Here is a 15,407-nt window from a genome sequence, read left to right as displayed (position 1 = left end):
TTCCAAATCCCGTGTCCCCGTGTGTGTAGGGGGACAAGGGAATTGCGGGCCATTTTGGGTTTTCTAATGCAAGCCAGTTGGATTTCCAAAGATTCCCCCCTCCTCCAGATCGCAATCTGGGGGTCAGATTGGGTCTGGAGATTTTTGGGTTGGGTTTGATCTACACTGCTGAGTTGAGCCCTAGAAATTGATGTAGCAGTTCGATCTACAATTGATGTTCTGTTGTATAGATTGTTGGTTGACAGTTCAAACGGTCTTAATATGAGAAGTGTTATTTTGATGCTTTAATGTAATTGTTGAAAACACCTGAGAATCTTACCTGATGAGGTATGGTTTCCAAATGGATGAAATGAATAAAAATGGCAGGCCAGTGATGGCTTGGAGGAGCTGGCTGGTGCTGGGTGACCTAGCATGCCAATGTCAGCCAGCAGCCAAACAAGAAAATTATGGTTTGTTACGGCATTCAGACCATAGTATTTCTCTCTCTCCACACATAAACATGTGATAATGGCTAGCCTAGTTATTTTGTCACAGGGCATTCTTCTTATCTCTGAGAAAGTCATGCCTCTTATTTTGTACACCAACGAGGATGCTGGTATTGTATTTTATTCTCTGCCTTCCCTGTCTGGTTTTTTGTTTTGTTTTCTCAAGTGTGCATTAAATATGTTTGCAAATAACACACCATAAATGTCAAAAATCCCAGCAAAATAATTCAGAGGAATACAGTGCATATAAATACATGTCAAAGAACACATTCTAATTCTTAAAGGTAGTGGCCTTTACTCTTTTTTTTTTTACAGATATGCATGTCTGATAATTGAAGTACATACGGTTGAGAAATGTTTCTGCCACCAGGTGGCACTGCAGTAGTCCATAATAAAAAGGCTGTTTTCTATCTAGCAACTCAGTTTAGCAAAAACATTTCAACAAAATATTACAACTATTCTGAAAAATAAGGAATATTAACAGGAATAGGTGGTGTTAACCAAGTGTATCCTATATTTAAATTATCTAAATTATTGTCCCAGAGAACCGTCTCACACGCAGTTATCCGGCTCGCATTCTTTTTCTTCATTCAGCTCTGGGCAGGGTATTCCATTATTGGCCGGCTGGAGACGTATATACCGAGTTCGTCTTTTAGTTCCTAAATGTCCACACGTGCCTCTGCAGAGGCCCCAAGAAGACCACAACGATGTCTCACAATCCAGGGGAGTTTCTGAAATATACAGGAAATTGATAAAGCAATAGGAGTCTGCTTCAGATCCAGGAGGCAAGTGTGCATGAACCATATCAAGCATCCTGACCCATGCTTGTCCCTCAAGGCCAGGAGAAGGCGATGGAAGCTTCCTGCTTTCCCTCAGCTATGGTATGCTGTTGATGTAAACAAAAATTGCCCTTTTCCCTTATGGGGTATCCAAGAGCCCATATAGAGTCCTTACATAGGTTCCCTATTGGTAGGAGAAAATAACAGAGGCCAATCAGAGAATATTGAGAAGCAAAGCAGCTAGTAAGCTTGATCTTTATTGATCTGTTGCAACAGGGTGCTCCCCTCACCCGCAGGAGAGGAGGAGGACCCAGAAAAATGGTGTGCAAGGCCTTATAAAGACTTTTGAAATTGCCACCTGTAGATCAAGACCACCCCCAGAAACATCATACATACATCACAGAAGGGTTGTAACCTAAGACCACCCCCCAGATACATCATACCTACATCACAGCAAAGGCGGTCTTAAAACAGAAATTTGAATGTTGTTTTTCTCCTGTTGTTGTTTATCTCCTGTCTGGCAGGTTACTTGATTGGATTGCCAATCTTTTGTAATGATAAATACTTAGTTCCTGGGCCAGGTCACAGACTCACACCCTATTAATATCTTAAATGTGCCCTTAAGACAGGATTTGTGAGGAAAGAGACAATGGGGAGGTTTCCCACTTTGACCTTGCAGAGAAAACATTTGCTCAGTTTAGGAATCAAAATGGTTCCAGGTCGGTCTTCCTGTGCTGATCTATGTACGTGCTTGGTTGGTACACTTATGAACATTACCATATATCTAAGACCATAATATTCCTATCACACTGTGTTGTCAAACAGTGGTGCCTCGCAAGACGAAATTAATTTGTTCCGCAAGTTTTGTCGCCTTGCGATTCTTTTCGTCTTGCGAAGCACGGTGTTGGGAAAGTTTTGGGAAAGCTTCAAAAATCACCAAAGTCTTTAAAAACCTCAAAAAAGGCTACCACACCGCGTTCTATGAGTTGCTCCTCGAAGTCAAGTCACAACTGTATTAACGGTGTTAAGAAAAAGGAAACAAACTTGCAAGACGTTTCCGTCTTGCGAAGCAAGCCCATAGGGAAAATCGTCTTGCGAAGCAGCTCAAAAAACAAAAAACACTTTCGTCTAGCAAGTTTTTCGTCTTGCGAGGCATTCGTCTTGCGGGGCACCACTGTATATGAAATTGTCTTTCCAGTCAGAATTCGCAACAAGTGTTTTCCATAGTGTTTTCCCCTATTTTCCCTAACATAATGTCACAATGTATGGTTGCATAAGTTTTGTTTAAACTAAAGCAAAAGCTCTGGAGAACTGTGATTTAAACAACTTGATACATTCCCAGTTCATCTTGCTTTCTTCTTACTCTTTCTAAAAAAACAAAAAACAAAAAAACCACAACCCTCCCCTGAAATCTTCCTCTTTAACTGACTAAACTTTGTGAGATTGCCTGTTGCTGTACACCTGTATTGAAGCTACTGCATGGAACTGTACCAAAAGCTGGTAGTCTTTTTAAATTAATAAAAATTGTGCTCGAAATGTGTGTGTGTGTGTGTGTGTGTGTGAGAGAGAGAGAGAGAGAGAGAAATTGTCTATGGGGAGAGAGAGGAGAGAGAGAGAGAGAGAGAGAGAGAGAGAGAGAGAGAGAGAGAGAGAGAGAATTTGCTGAGTTTGACTTATTTCCTCTAGTCTAGAGGTCAGCAAACTTTTTCAGCCATGGGCCAGTCCACTATCTCTCAGACCATGTGGCGGGCTGGACTATATTGGGGGGGGGAATGAACAAATTCCTATGCCCCACAAATAACCCAGACATCCATTTTAAATAAAAACACACATTCTGCTTGTGTAAAAACACCAGGCAGGTCCCACAAATAACCCAGAGATGCATTTTAAATAAAAGGACACATTCTACCTATGTAAAAACACACTGATTCCTGGACTGTCCGTGGGCCGGATTGAGAAGGCGATTGGGCCAGATCCGGCCCCCGGGCCTTAGTTTGCCTACCCCTGCTCTAGTGATCTGTTCTAACATCTCTTTTGATCTCTCAGTTCACTGTTTCTGATAGCAGTGGTCTATAGTCCAAGGTTTGCATCAGGCTTCCTGTCTTAGCTGTGGTCCCTTCACTCTCAAAGTTAAGCAACAATGGAATACATTGTAGGCTCAGAACGTTTTCTTTGAGGTTGAATCCTGACAAGACAGAAGTACTGTTTTGGGGGACAGGGGGTGGGCAGGTGTGGGGGATCCCCTGGTCCTGAATGGGGTAACTGTGCTTCCGAAGGATCAGGTGCACAGCCTGGGAGTCATTTTGGATTCACAGCTGTCCATGGAGGCACAGGTCAATTCTGTGTCCAGGGCAGCTGTCTACCAGCTCCATCTGGTACACAGGCTGAGACCCTACCTGCCCGCGGACTGTCTCGCCAGAGTGGTGCATGCTCTAGTTATCTCACGCTTGGACTATTGCAATGTGCTCTACATGGGGCTACCTTTGAAGGTAACCCGGAAAATACAACTAATCCAGAATGCGGCAGCTAGACTGGTGACTGGGAGTGGCCGCCGAGACCACATAACACTCAGCCTAGTATACCTGAAGGAGCGTCTCCACCCCCATCGTTCAGCCCAGACACTGAGGTCCAGCTCCAAGGGCCTTCTGGTGGTTCCCTTCCCTGAGAGAAGTGAGGTTACAGGAGAACCAGGCAGAGGGCCTTCTCGGTAGTGGCGCCCGCCCTGTGGAACGCCCTCCCATCAGATGTCAAGGAAATTAATGACTGACTTTTAGAAGACATCTGAAGGCAGTTGAGGGAAGTTTTTAATGTTTTTATTGCATTTTGAATATTCTGTTGGGAGCCTCCCAGAGTGGCTGGGGAAACCCAGCCAGATAGACAGGGTATAAATAATAAATTGTTGTTGTTGTTGTTGTTGTTGTTGTTGTTGTTGTTGTTATGAACTACTGGACAAACTATGAAGATTCCTAAGAGAATATGTGTTAAATGCTTTCACTTTCTAAAGGTATAATATGCATAAATGATTGCCTTGAATTTCCTTTTAGGAAATTCCTAGGCATGGAAACCCTAGGCTCAAGCAACCATTGGTGTAAGGAAAGAGTTCACTCAAGCACCAGAATGCATGGGAATGATAAATTATGATGCCACTTTCGGCTAACTCTGACTGAACATAAGCAGCACTGGGGCTAAAAGTCCAAGGGAAAGTGTACATGACGTGCTGCAAAATATGCTTACTTCCTTGGTGGTGATTACAATTTCCATGCTGTTTAACACATGGGTGAATTTGTAAGCACCTTAACTAAACACTTACTAAAAAGTAAAGGGACCCCTGACCGTTAGGTCCAGTTCCGGACGACTCTCGGCTTGCGGCGCTCATCTCGCTTTACTGGCCAAGGGAGCTGGCGTACAGTTTCCGGGTCATGTGGCCAGCATGCCTAAGCCGCTTCTGGCAAAACCAGAGCAGCGCACGGAAACGCCATTTACCTTTCTGCCGGAGTGGTACCTATTTATCTACTTTGACGTGCTTTCGAACTGCTAGGTTGGCAGGAGCAGGATCTGAGCAATGGGAGCTCACCCTGTTGCGGGGATTTGAACCGCTGACCTTCTGATCGGCAAGCCCTAGGCTCTGTGGTTTAGACATCCCCAAACACTTACTAGCTGAAGGTAAAAGAACCTTCTCAGATGGACCAGGGGTGTTTGGGAGAGGACCTCTGCCCTAAGGTATGAATGAAGCAGCAGTCTGCACAGTTTTTAACCAAAGTAAAGCAGAGGCACTAATGGTCACTCTTTCATCTAGTCAAATAATTTAACACACTCGGTGAGGGCTGGTTGTAGAAAAGCCATCCTTCCACATGCCTGTGGTACCATTGCACAACCTGCAGCTTTTAAAAATCAGCTTTGCGCTTTGTTGTGGCTGGTCATATGAATGTCCAGCGGGCAGTGGCAGCAATCTGCCGGCAGATGTGTGGTATCAGCATAAAGAACTTCATGTGATCTGCCTGATCAAATTCCACTCTAGCCAGTACAGTGGTACCTTGCTTCTCAAATGCCTTGGTTCTCAAACGCCTGGGTACTCAAACGCCAGAAACTGGAAGTGTTCCAGTTTTCGAACATTTTTCGGAAGCCGAACGTCCGATGCAGCTGTCGGCTATTGTTTCTGGAACACCTGCACCAATCAGAAGCTGCGCCTTGGTTTTCGAACATTTCAGAAGTCAAGCGGACTTCTGGAACGGATTAAGTTTGGCACTTTTGTTATTGCTATTTATTTTGCGTTTTGGTTTTTGAGGCTTTTTTGGTTAATTTGTTTTTTTGTGACTGTGTGGAACCCAGTTCAGCTACCATAGCTGTCAACGTTTCCTTTTTTTTAAGGGAAATTCCCTTATTCCGAATAGGATTCCTCGCAAGAAAAGGGAAAAGTTGACAGCTATGCAGCTACTGATAGATTGATTGTGTGACTGCGGAAGTGGATAAAAGTTCCCCAACCAAACATTGACTATCAGTGCAGGTAAGGGAAAAAATATATTTTATTTTTTATCATCTACAATACAGTCTTATTTATTTTATAGTACAGTACATTGATTAGTGCTTCCTCAATGGTTTTGTTAAGATAGTAAAATTCATGTTAAACTACTGTTATAGGGGTTGTTTTTAAAAGCCTGGATTAATTCGTTTTGCATTATCTTTGGGAAAGCGTGCCTTGGTTTTGGAATGCTTTGGTTTTGGAACGGACTTCCAGAAGAGATTAAGTTTGAGACTCAAGGTACCACTGTACTCCTTTGGAAGTAAACTTCACTATCACTTGCAGAAGGGAAATTGTGTGGGAAACTGTAGTCTAGCATAACTAGCAAGCTGAGGGCTGGTTAATGCATGAAGGGGTTAAGGCCACAAAATTGCATTCCTAGGCTCAGCTGGGTAACATCCCTCACCTGGAAGAAAGTTAATTTCCCTCCTTTGTTTGTTCTTTTTTCACCATGTGAACTCACCAAGATAGCTCACTACAAGCTCAGACCACGTACTTAGAGCTATTTCACTATATTTTGTATCCCAAGATTTCTGCCTACTTGCCACTGCATGGAATAACATGTGAACCTGACCTTCCGACCTTCAGTCTTTGTAAGTAAAGCATTCAAACTTACTAATGGTATGGTCTGTTCATTGTGAGAGGGATAGAAAGGGGAAGCATCATAAGCATCTAGAACAGAATATTTAAAAGGTCTATTATTCCCTTGCTTAACTTTGCTGCATGATTCTGTGTTTTGAAAGTCTGTTGGGAGCTCTTTTTCTGCTGGAGAGAATGTTTAGCCTTAAGGGATGCGGGTGGCGCTGTGGCTTAAACCACAGAGCCTAGTAATAATAATAATAATAATAATAATAATAATAATAATAATAATTTATTATTTATACCCCGCCCATCTGGCTGGGCCTCCCCAGCCACTCTGGGCGGCTTCCATAAAAACCAAAAATACAATAAAATATCACACGTTAAAAACTTCCCTGAACAGGGCTGCCTTAAGATGTCTCCTGAATGTCAGGTAGTTGTTTATCGCCTTGACATCTGCTGGAAGGGTGTTCCACAGGGCGGGCGCCACTACCGAGAAGGCCCTCTGCCTGGTTCCCTGTAGCTTTGCTTCTCGCAGTGAGGGAACCGCCAGAAGGCCCTCGGCGCTGGACCTCAGCGTCCGGGCAGACTGATGGGGGTGGAGACGCTCCTTCAGGTATACTGGACCGAGGCCGTTTAGGGCTTTAAAGGTCAGCACCAACACTTTGAATTGTGCTCGGAAACGTACTGGGAGCCAATGCAGGTCTTTCAAGACCGGTGTTATATGGTCTCGGCGGCCGCTCCCAGTCACCAGTCTAGCTGCCGCATTCTGGATTAGTTGTAGTTTCCGAGTCACCTTCAAAGGTAGCCCCACGTAGAGTGCATTGCAGTAGTCCAAGCGGGAGATAACCAGAGCATGCACCACTCTGGCGAGACAGTCCGCAGGCAGATAGGGTCTCAGCCTACGTACCAGATGGAGCTGGTAAACAGCTGCCCTGGACACAGATTTGACCTGTGCCTCCATGGACAGCTGTGAGTCCAAAATGACTCCCAGGCTGCGCACCTGGTCCTTCAGGGGCACAGTTACCCCATTCAGGACCAGGGAATCCTCCACACCTGCCCGCCTCCTGTCCCCCAAAAACAGTACTTCTGTCTTGTCAGGATTCAACCTCAATCTGTTAGCCGCCATCCATCCTCCAACCGCCTCCAGACACTCACACAGGACCTTCACCGCCTTCACTGGTTCTGATTTAAAAGAGAGGTAGAGCCTAGGACTTGCCGATCAGACGATCGGCAGTTCAAATCCCCGCAACGAGGTGAGCTCCCGTTGCTCGGTCCCAGCTCCTGCCAACCTAGCAGTTCGAAAGCACCTCAAAGTGTAAGTAGGTAAATAGGTACCACTCCTGTGGGAAGGTAAACAGCGTTTCCATGTGCTGCTCTGGTTCGCCAGAAGCGGCTTAGTCATGCTGGCCACATGACCCAGAAGCTGTATGCTGGCTCCCTCGGCCAATAAAGCGAGATGAGCGCCGCAACCCCAGAGTCAGTCACGACTGGACCTAATGGTCAGGAGTCCCTTTATCTTTATCTTTACCTTTATGTTTAGCCTTGCACTTTGGATCTAAGGGATCCAGCCAATTCTTTTATTAATTATCCCACAGGGATTATCTATATAAATCTATTTTTGCCATTTCTCCATATGATCTCCCTGTGCATTCATTTTTTCACATTACATACCTATAGCAAAACAGTCCATGTTATTCAATTGTTAAACACTTACCTGAAACAGAATCATCAATTTCATTCCTGATTGCAGTCACATTGGGCTGAGGAGGAGGAAATCCTAGTTTGCCTCTCTTCACTTTTATCATGGTTACTCGAGCGATAGGTGGCAATTTTTTAAGCTTGGGGTAATAAAACGAGTTCGCTGGGTGACTTGGAGAGGAAGCAGTGATCTGTGGATTGAAACACATATGCAAAAGATACCAATTTAGTATCACAAAGGGAATCTGCAGCAAAATGTTACAGTGTGGGTTACTCCTGAGCAGGGTTCCACCACTTTCATTTTCTGTTCCATCACCATTCATCATAGTTCTGCACCCATTGAACATGCTCAGTTCTCATTTTCCCCTAAAGGTTTCTTTTTGATCTTGGGGTTCCATCAAATCTGGTTAATAGATGGCACGGTTGGGCTGCATAAGGAGAAGCAGTCAGAGAACTATTAGTATAAAAAGGTAAAGGGACCCCTGACCATTAGGTCCAGTCGTGACCGACTCTGGGGTTGCGGCACTCATCTCGCTTTACTGGCCGAGGGAGCCGGCGTACAGCTTCCGGGTCATGTGGCCAGCATGACTAAGCCGCTTCTGGCAAACCAGAGCAGCGCACGGAAACACTGTTTACCTTCCTGCCAGAGTGGTACCTATTTATCTACTTGCACTTCAACGTGCTTTTGAACTGCTAGGTTGGCAGGAGCAGGGACCGAGCAACGGGAGCTCACCCCGTCGTGGGGATAGCTCTCCGTATATATTAGGGGAGTTCACTGGCTCTGGCCAAGTATATGCCAGTCTTGTGGTCTGGGCAGCCCAAGACTTCCATGCGCACTGCCCAGGCTTGTGCCCCAGAGAATGAATGAATGAGTCTTTATTTGCATCAGCCATCAGCCATAGCAATAAAACAACAATACAATATACAAAGAATAGAAATACAGTAAAGAGCCAATTATATAAAACACATTTTGGGGTTTTGAATCAATAGTCAAATAGTGGACCTTATTCTGATTGTCCCAGCTAAAAACTTTGCAGCCTTTGCTGTCACCTGCTCATCATGATCTGCAAAGAGAAAGGACACTGTGGCAGTGGTTGGGTGACCTGGAATGGACAATAAAAGAGGGGTGATAATCTCGTTCCTCAGATCTTTATAAAGAGTGCAAGCCAGAAGGGCATGCGCCACTGATTTGGTACTGCCATCTCCACAGGGACATAAGCGTCTTTCATGTGGAATCTGTTGGAATCGTCCCTCAAATACAGCCGAGGGCAATACATTCAATCCTGTGAGAGTAAAAGCGTTGAACCCCAGAGAGGTCACTTCGGTGTGTAGCATTTACAAGTTCTAAGTTCAACTTAGATGCAGGTGGCACTGTGAGTTAAACCACAGAGCCTCTTGGGCTTGCCAATCAGAAGGGTGGTGGTTCGAATCCTGACGACGGGGTGAGCTCCCGTTGCTCGGTCCCAGCTCCTGCCCAACCTAGCAGTTCAAAAGCACGTCAAAGTGCAAGTAGATAAATAGGTACTGCTCCGGCGGGAAGGTAAACGGCATTTCCGTGCGCTGCTCTGGTTTGCCAGAAGTGGCTTAGTCATGCTGGCCACATGACCCGGAAGCTGTACGCCGGCTCCCTTGGCCAATAAAGCGAGATGAATGCCGCAACCCCAGAGTCGGCCACGACTGGACCTAATGGTCAGGGGTCCCTTTACCTTTACCTTAAGCTCAACTTGACTGGCATAAGGTATGAGCACTACAGGTTGCCTTCCATCAGTGAGAGAGATGATTGTGTTTCACTGGTCAGCTACTGCCCTCATTAAGCCAGGCAGACCCTGGTCAACACAGTGCTAACCCACCACTGTCCACCTGCTTCAGTGGGATCTTGGGAGTTCAGAGTCTCCAGCGGGTTGATGTCACCCCCCAAAGGTGCGCCCTTTCATTGTCTCCCGAGACAGACGGATGCCCTCAATCTCAACATGCCAACAAATGCCAGGGAACCAAATTGTACCAATTTGAACTGAACCGGGATTCAGCCAGAGTGGGTAGCAGGAGCCCAGGATAGCTCTGTGGCGGATCCACCCGGGGTAATCCAGAACTATCAAAAGCAGGGGGCAAGGGGCAGTCGTAGGAGCTAGAATGCAACCCCCTACAGCTACTCATCTGTGCCTCTGTTGCAGCAAACACAGATCCCCAGAAATCCTATTGCAAAACAAGAGCATTCTTGTTTCTTCACATAGAGCAGTGGTGGCCAAACCTGGCCCTCCAGCTGATCTTGGACTACAATTCCCATCATCCCTAGCTAACAGGACCAGTGGTCAGGGATGATGGGAATTGTAGTCCCAAAACAGCTGGAGGGCCAAGTTTGGCCACCACTGCTCTATGTGAAGAAACAAGAATGCTCTTGTTTTGCAATAGGATTTCTGGCTCTGTGGTTTTAACCCGCAGCGCCACCCGTGTCCCTATGCTACCATCACAATTACGGCTGTGATATAAAATAATGATCACACTAATGTTGAATGGAATTGTGTGTTTGACCAGTCAAGGAACGGCTTAGAAACTTACCTCTGTGACAGGATCCTGTGGGATAGTGGCAAAATTGGGGGAGGAAAATGTGAAGCCACTGTCAGTGCCAGCGTCATACGGGAAAAGATCCAAAGATACTTTCTGTTTCCAGTGGTCTTTTTCACACAGATTTAAACTGTCAATGCCCACGAACCAGTCAGGGCTGGGCACAATTCGCACCGCAATGGACACCTAGCAATTTAAAAAAAGAAAAGGCTTACTTCAGAACCTGAATTAAGCACGTTAGATTAATCCTCCTTAGATTATTGCACCACAACGTCACATGTAAATAAACCAGTGTAACAGTAATATCATAACGTACCCTCCAAAGTTTCTCCGATGGAAATAGGGATGTCCTATTCAATAATCATAATAAGTTGATTATTTATATGCCACCCATTAAACATTTTTTTAAAAAAATCCCTATACAGGCTTCTAAAGGTTGTATCTTCTTGGCTCAGGAGTCGCATAACTCCATACCCTCCAACATTTCTCTGATGAAAATAGGGATGTCCTAAGGAAAAGCGGGACATTCTGGGATCAAATCAGAACCCAGGACGCCTTCTGTAAATCCAGGACTGTCACTGGAAAATAGGGACACTTGGAGGGTCTGTCATAATCATGTTTTAGAAATAATCTACTTTATTTATTTTTATTGATTATGGCACAATACGGCCCTTTCCCACATCACACTTGGCGACCTCTTGAGCAAAATATATTAAACTCTGCAGCGCTTATATAAGAGACTCTTCTTCAAATAGTTTCAGTCATGCACATATTGGGCTGTGTACAAAGCTGTTTGTGCAGGAGTGGAGCAGACTTCTAATGCGATGGGACGTTTCCTTCCTCTTCTCCTCCAGGCAGTCTCCGCTTTCACCCATCTGAAGTGGGTGAAAAGAGGAAGGTGACGTCTGCTCATGCAATTCCATCCATGCTTCCAAGAGCTGCAACCTTTGATTGACGAATCAGTTAGATGGCTCAATTGATCCTCAGGCCTATGCAGGGGGAGGGAGGCAGCTGGATACACTTGTGATAGGCCTTGGAGGGCTAAGTTGGTTGGGGGGGGCCCTGCCAGGTACCTGCCAAACTTAGGCTGTCATGCCAAGAACGCCCTGTCAGTGGGAGACCTTGGGCTTTCAAATTTCAGCAGCACCCCGTGCAGGGCCTCTTGGCTCCATTCTGAATTGTAGTTGTGGCACCCCCACGGCTCTAAAAAGTGAAGGTAAAGGACCCCCAAACGGTTAAGTCCGGTCAAAGGCGACTATGGGGTTGCGGCGCTCATCTCGCTGTCAGGCCGAGGGAGCAGGCGTTTGTCCACAGACAGCTTTCTGGGTCATGTGGCCAGCAGGACTAAACCGCTTCTGGCGCAACGGGACACCGTGACGGAAACCAGGGCACACAGAAATGCCATTTGCCTTCCCACCGCAGTGGTACCTATTTATCTACTTGCACTGGTATGCTATCAGACTGCTAGGTTGGCAGGAGCTGGGACCAAGTAACGGGAGCTCACCCCATTGCAGGGATTCGAACTGCCAACCTTCTGATCAGCAAGCCCAAGAGGCTCAGTGGTTTAGACCACAGTGCCACCCCAAGGCTCTATGCCCAACAAGACCAATCCTGTTGCACTTTCCTAAATCTTCCACTGGACCCGTACCTGCCAGCTGACTGGGGACTTAATGCACTGCTAGACTTTGATAGTAATCTGGACCTGTATTACTGATTAGGATCTGATTAGGCGCTGCAGCTGCTTTTTTTGTTTGAGTTTATAACTTTATTCTAACAAGACTCTCGCCCCGGGCATCACACAAGCTCTGCATGGGCCTGTTGACACCCCAATAAATTGGCCAACACGGTCTTTTCTTTTCTTTTTAAGCCTGTATTTAGATGTAACTACTTATATTTTTTAAAAAAACCATACAAAGGTGGCAGGAACCATCTTAAAAGAGGCATTCCCCCTGTGGACAGACACACAACGACATGCCTCTCTTCAAAGGTGCTTGCTGTGACGTACACATCTAAAATTTAAGGATGCCGGTTATTGAAAACCATTGTTTTACTTGCATGCAATTTTGGGGGGGAAAGCAACTGACTGAATAACACACTCGTTTTAAGTAACTGACTTCCATTTCTTTAATCGGGTGATGGCTCTATTTTTTAATTTTTTTTTACACAAAAAATAGGCCAATGAGCATTTTCCCTACTTACCAGCGGTTGTCTTGGGTGGACCTCCAAGTCTGCGGCTGTTTGCCCCGTGCCAGTGGAAATGGCAGGAGCGGAGAATATTCCGTGAATGCTTTGGATTTTTTCCCCAGCTGCTTCTATTTCCTTCATTAATGCCCAGGGTTCACCTCTTTCGGCAAAGTCACGCATCCCGTTGCTGGCAAACTCGTTCATTTTCCACATGTTGTAGTCAGAGTTATGGGCAGCGCCTGTGGAAGGGAAGACATGGCAGCAGGCAGGAGTCTGGTTTAGATTTGCTTAATAATATACTGTATGCTGTTCTTCTCCTCTCTTTCTGAAGTGGAACAAGCTATGTTTAAAGAAGTAAGGTATGCTGTTTACTTTAGCTGCAGCAAAATTGGAAACAGAAGCTAGCTGGAGAAACCAGCCCCACATTGTATAACACTGAGCTTGCTGATAGTGCATGTTTGGTCTCTCAGTCATAGGAACTTAGACGTAACTTGATTACAAAAAAATAAATAAATTAAGAAAAGATGGTACGGTTTTTAGAGAGTTAGCTTGCCTTTAGTAACTGCACGAGCCTGACTTACCCAGAAGTGACGACCATTGTGCTGGAGGCCTGTACAGAGGGTACTGCTTAGGGAACGATGCCTGGCTCCACTTTCCTGTGAAAATAATGGTGTACCTTGCAAGTTCTTCTGCTGTGCAAACAGAGTCTTCCTCAAGAGGCAAACAATTAACAAAGCTCAGAACAGTGAAAAGCAATGCTATGATGATTCTATAGGAGCTGGAGACAGCGGTCAAGTTTTCCATTTCCTCGCCCGTGCAGAAAACCCTCCACGTTCCTCTCTGTGGGTTAAATAAATGAAAGCTTGATACAGTTAGACTCTGAGCATGCAGAAAGTCAACTGCCAAAAACTCTGCTGCATTCAAGAATCATAAGACTTTCGAATAAGTTGAAGTTGTAACAGTACCCCAAACAAATGTTTCCGATTGGGAAATGAAACATGTTTCTGGCGACGTGTTTTTTCAAGATCCGTTTACAGTTTTGCTTTTTCAGTCTTATTAGAATCACATCTTGGCCCAATTATGTTAGCAATTGATTCGGTGCGTATGGTATATATGTTTTCAAATATTAAATTGCATGTCATTTTGCCCAGAGACATACTTCCTTGGAAAACTGAGTTTAAAAACTGTCTCATGGCACACAACACTGTAGGTCGGAGTTAGTACATGCAAATTTAAGGCATAATCTAGCTGCTAAGTCCCATGATGCAGAAATTAGGAGGGGGGCACATTTTACAAGGTATTAGGTAATAAAACACCAAACTATGATTGTTTTAAACAATAACTTTCAACATTATTTTAAAAACTTCTTTAAGAATTGGACAGAATTAAAAACAGCAGCTAAGATAGTAGGAATGTACATTAGTAATACATGCAAATATTTCACACTTACTGGGTGGTGTTTCCTGGGAAGCCCTGGGAAGTTAAGAGCCCTTGCTTGCTCTTGCAGCTGAGCAGTTCTGCCACAGAAAAGGAAGAAACCAGAGTGCTTGCTGCTATTTATGCCAGAAGTTAGGTCCCTTTGGTCCAAGGCTGATTGCAACCTTTAGACTAGATGAGCCGAACGTATCTTGTCCTTGTTTGAAACGTTTTCACTGTTTCATGAGAATTAATAATAAAAAACCCTATTAAAATTGTGGTGCCGAACAGATAAAACAAGATTTTAGAGAACCTTACGTTATTGCCATCAGTTCAAGGTTTCTGAAGACTGTACATTTCTTTGTTCTTGCTTTCATGCCCCGAAGCTAAGGACAAACTGCTTCCAAGACAAAACCTTTCTCGTGGAAGAGTTTTAGATGAGAAGCACATTTTTGCAAGTTTTATTGGTTGACAGATGGCTTTTTCAAGTCTGGACTGAAAGCACTCCCCTCTAATTCACCCATATGCGCACGTCTCAGCTGGAAGAAGAAAACCAAAGGTGCCTAAGGAAAATATTGTCGCTACAAATATGCTTTAGGGAAGCAATTATACGCTGTGTACGTTTTAAGTGCTGTGCACTATCTGGAGAAGCTCTACAAGACATCCTTGTTTGACAAGGTGCCACCAGGACGCTGCTCTGTGGAAAGTGTCACAGTTGTCATGTTTCAAATAAACTTGTAACAGAAAAATAAAAAAATTATATATAAACTTTTACTATAACTTACCTTCATTATATAGCCGGAATTAAGATTGCCGGAAGAAATATCAACAACCTCCAATATGCAGATGACACAACCTTGATGGCTGAAAGTGAGGAGGAATCAAATAACCTTTTATTGAGGGTGAAAGAGGAGAGCACAAAATATGTTCTGAAGCTCAACATAAAAAACCCCGAAGATCATGGCCACTGGTCCCATCACCTCCTGGCAAATAGAAGGGGAAGAAATGGAGGCAGTGAGAGATTTTACTTTCTGGGGCTCCATGATCACTGCAGAGTGCCTGGTGTGCTCTGGTCCATGGGGTCACGAAGAGTCGGACACGACTAAACGACTAAACAACAACACCTTCATTAAAAACCCATGTAACTCCTCTCATTGGTTTAAATAGATTGCCTGTTACACC

The 15,407-nt window shown here is 44.8% G+C and overlaps 1 protein-coding gene across 2 annotated transcripts; it reads right to left on the bottom strand.

The window, feature by feature from the left end:
- Window positions 1-754: 754 nt before the first annotated feature.
- On the bottom strand, window positions 755-14,577 carry SPON2 (spondin 2). 2 transcript variants are annotated; one of them, XM_082223292.1, is made up of 6 exons: window positions 14,260-14,577; window positions 13,391-13,649; window positions 12,825-13,048; window positions 10,620-10,811; window positions 8,080-8,254; window positions 755-1,216 (listed from the first exon to the last, which is right to left on the bottom strand). In XM_082223292.1, the coding sequence occupies exons 2-6, from the start codon at window positions 13,611-13,613 to the stop codon at window positions 1,038-1,040; spliced, it is 993 nt and encodes a 330-aa protein (XP_082079418.1). In that variant the 5' UTR covers window positions 13,614-13,649; window positions 14,260-14,577; the 3' UTR covers window positions 755-1,037. The 2 variants fall into 2 exon arrangements, with proteins under 2 accessions (XP_082079418.1, XP_082079419.1); XM_082223293.1 differs by lacking the exon at window positions 14,260-14,577 and having other exon boundaries at window positions 13,391-13,666.
- Between the last annotated feature and the right edge of the window lie 830 nt (window positions 14,578-15,407).

Source organism: Podarcis vaucheri (genome assembly GCF_965113315.1).
Source record: "Podarcis vaucheri genome assembly, chromosome: 5".
Lineage (NCBI taxonomy): Eukaryota > Metazoa > Chordata > Lepidosauria > Squamata > Lacertidae > Podarcis > Podarcis vaucheri.
The sequence above is the reverse complement of the archived record's forward strand: the minus strand, read 5'-3'. Positions and strand labels throughout refer to the sequence as shown.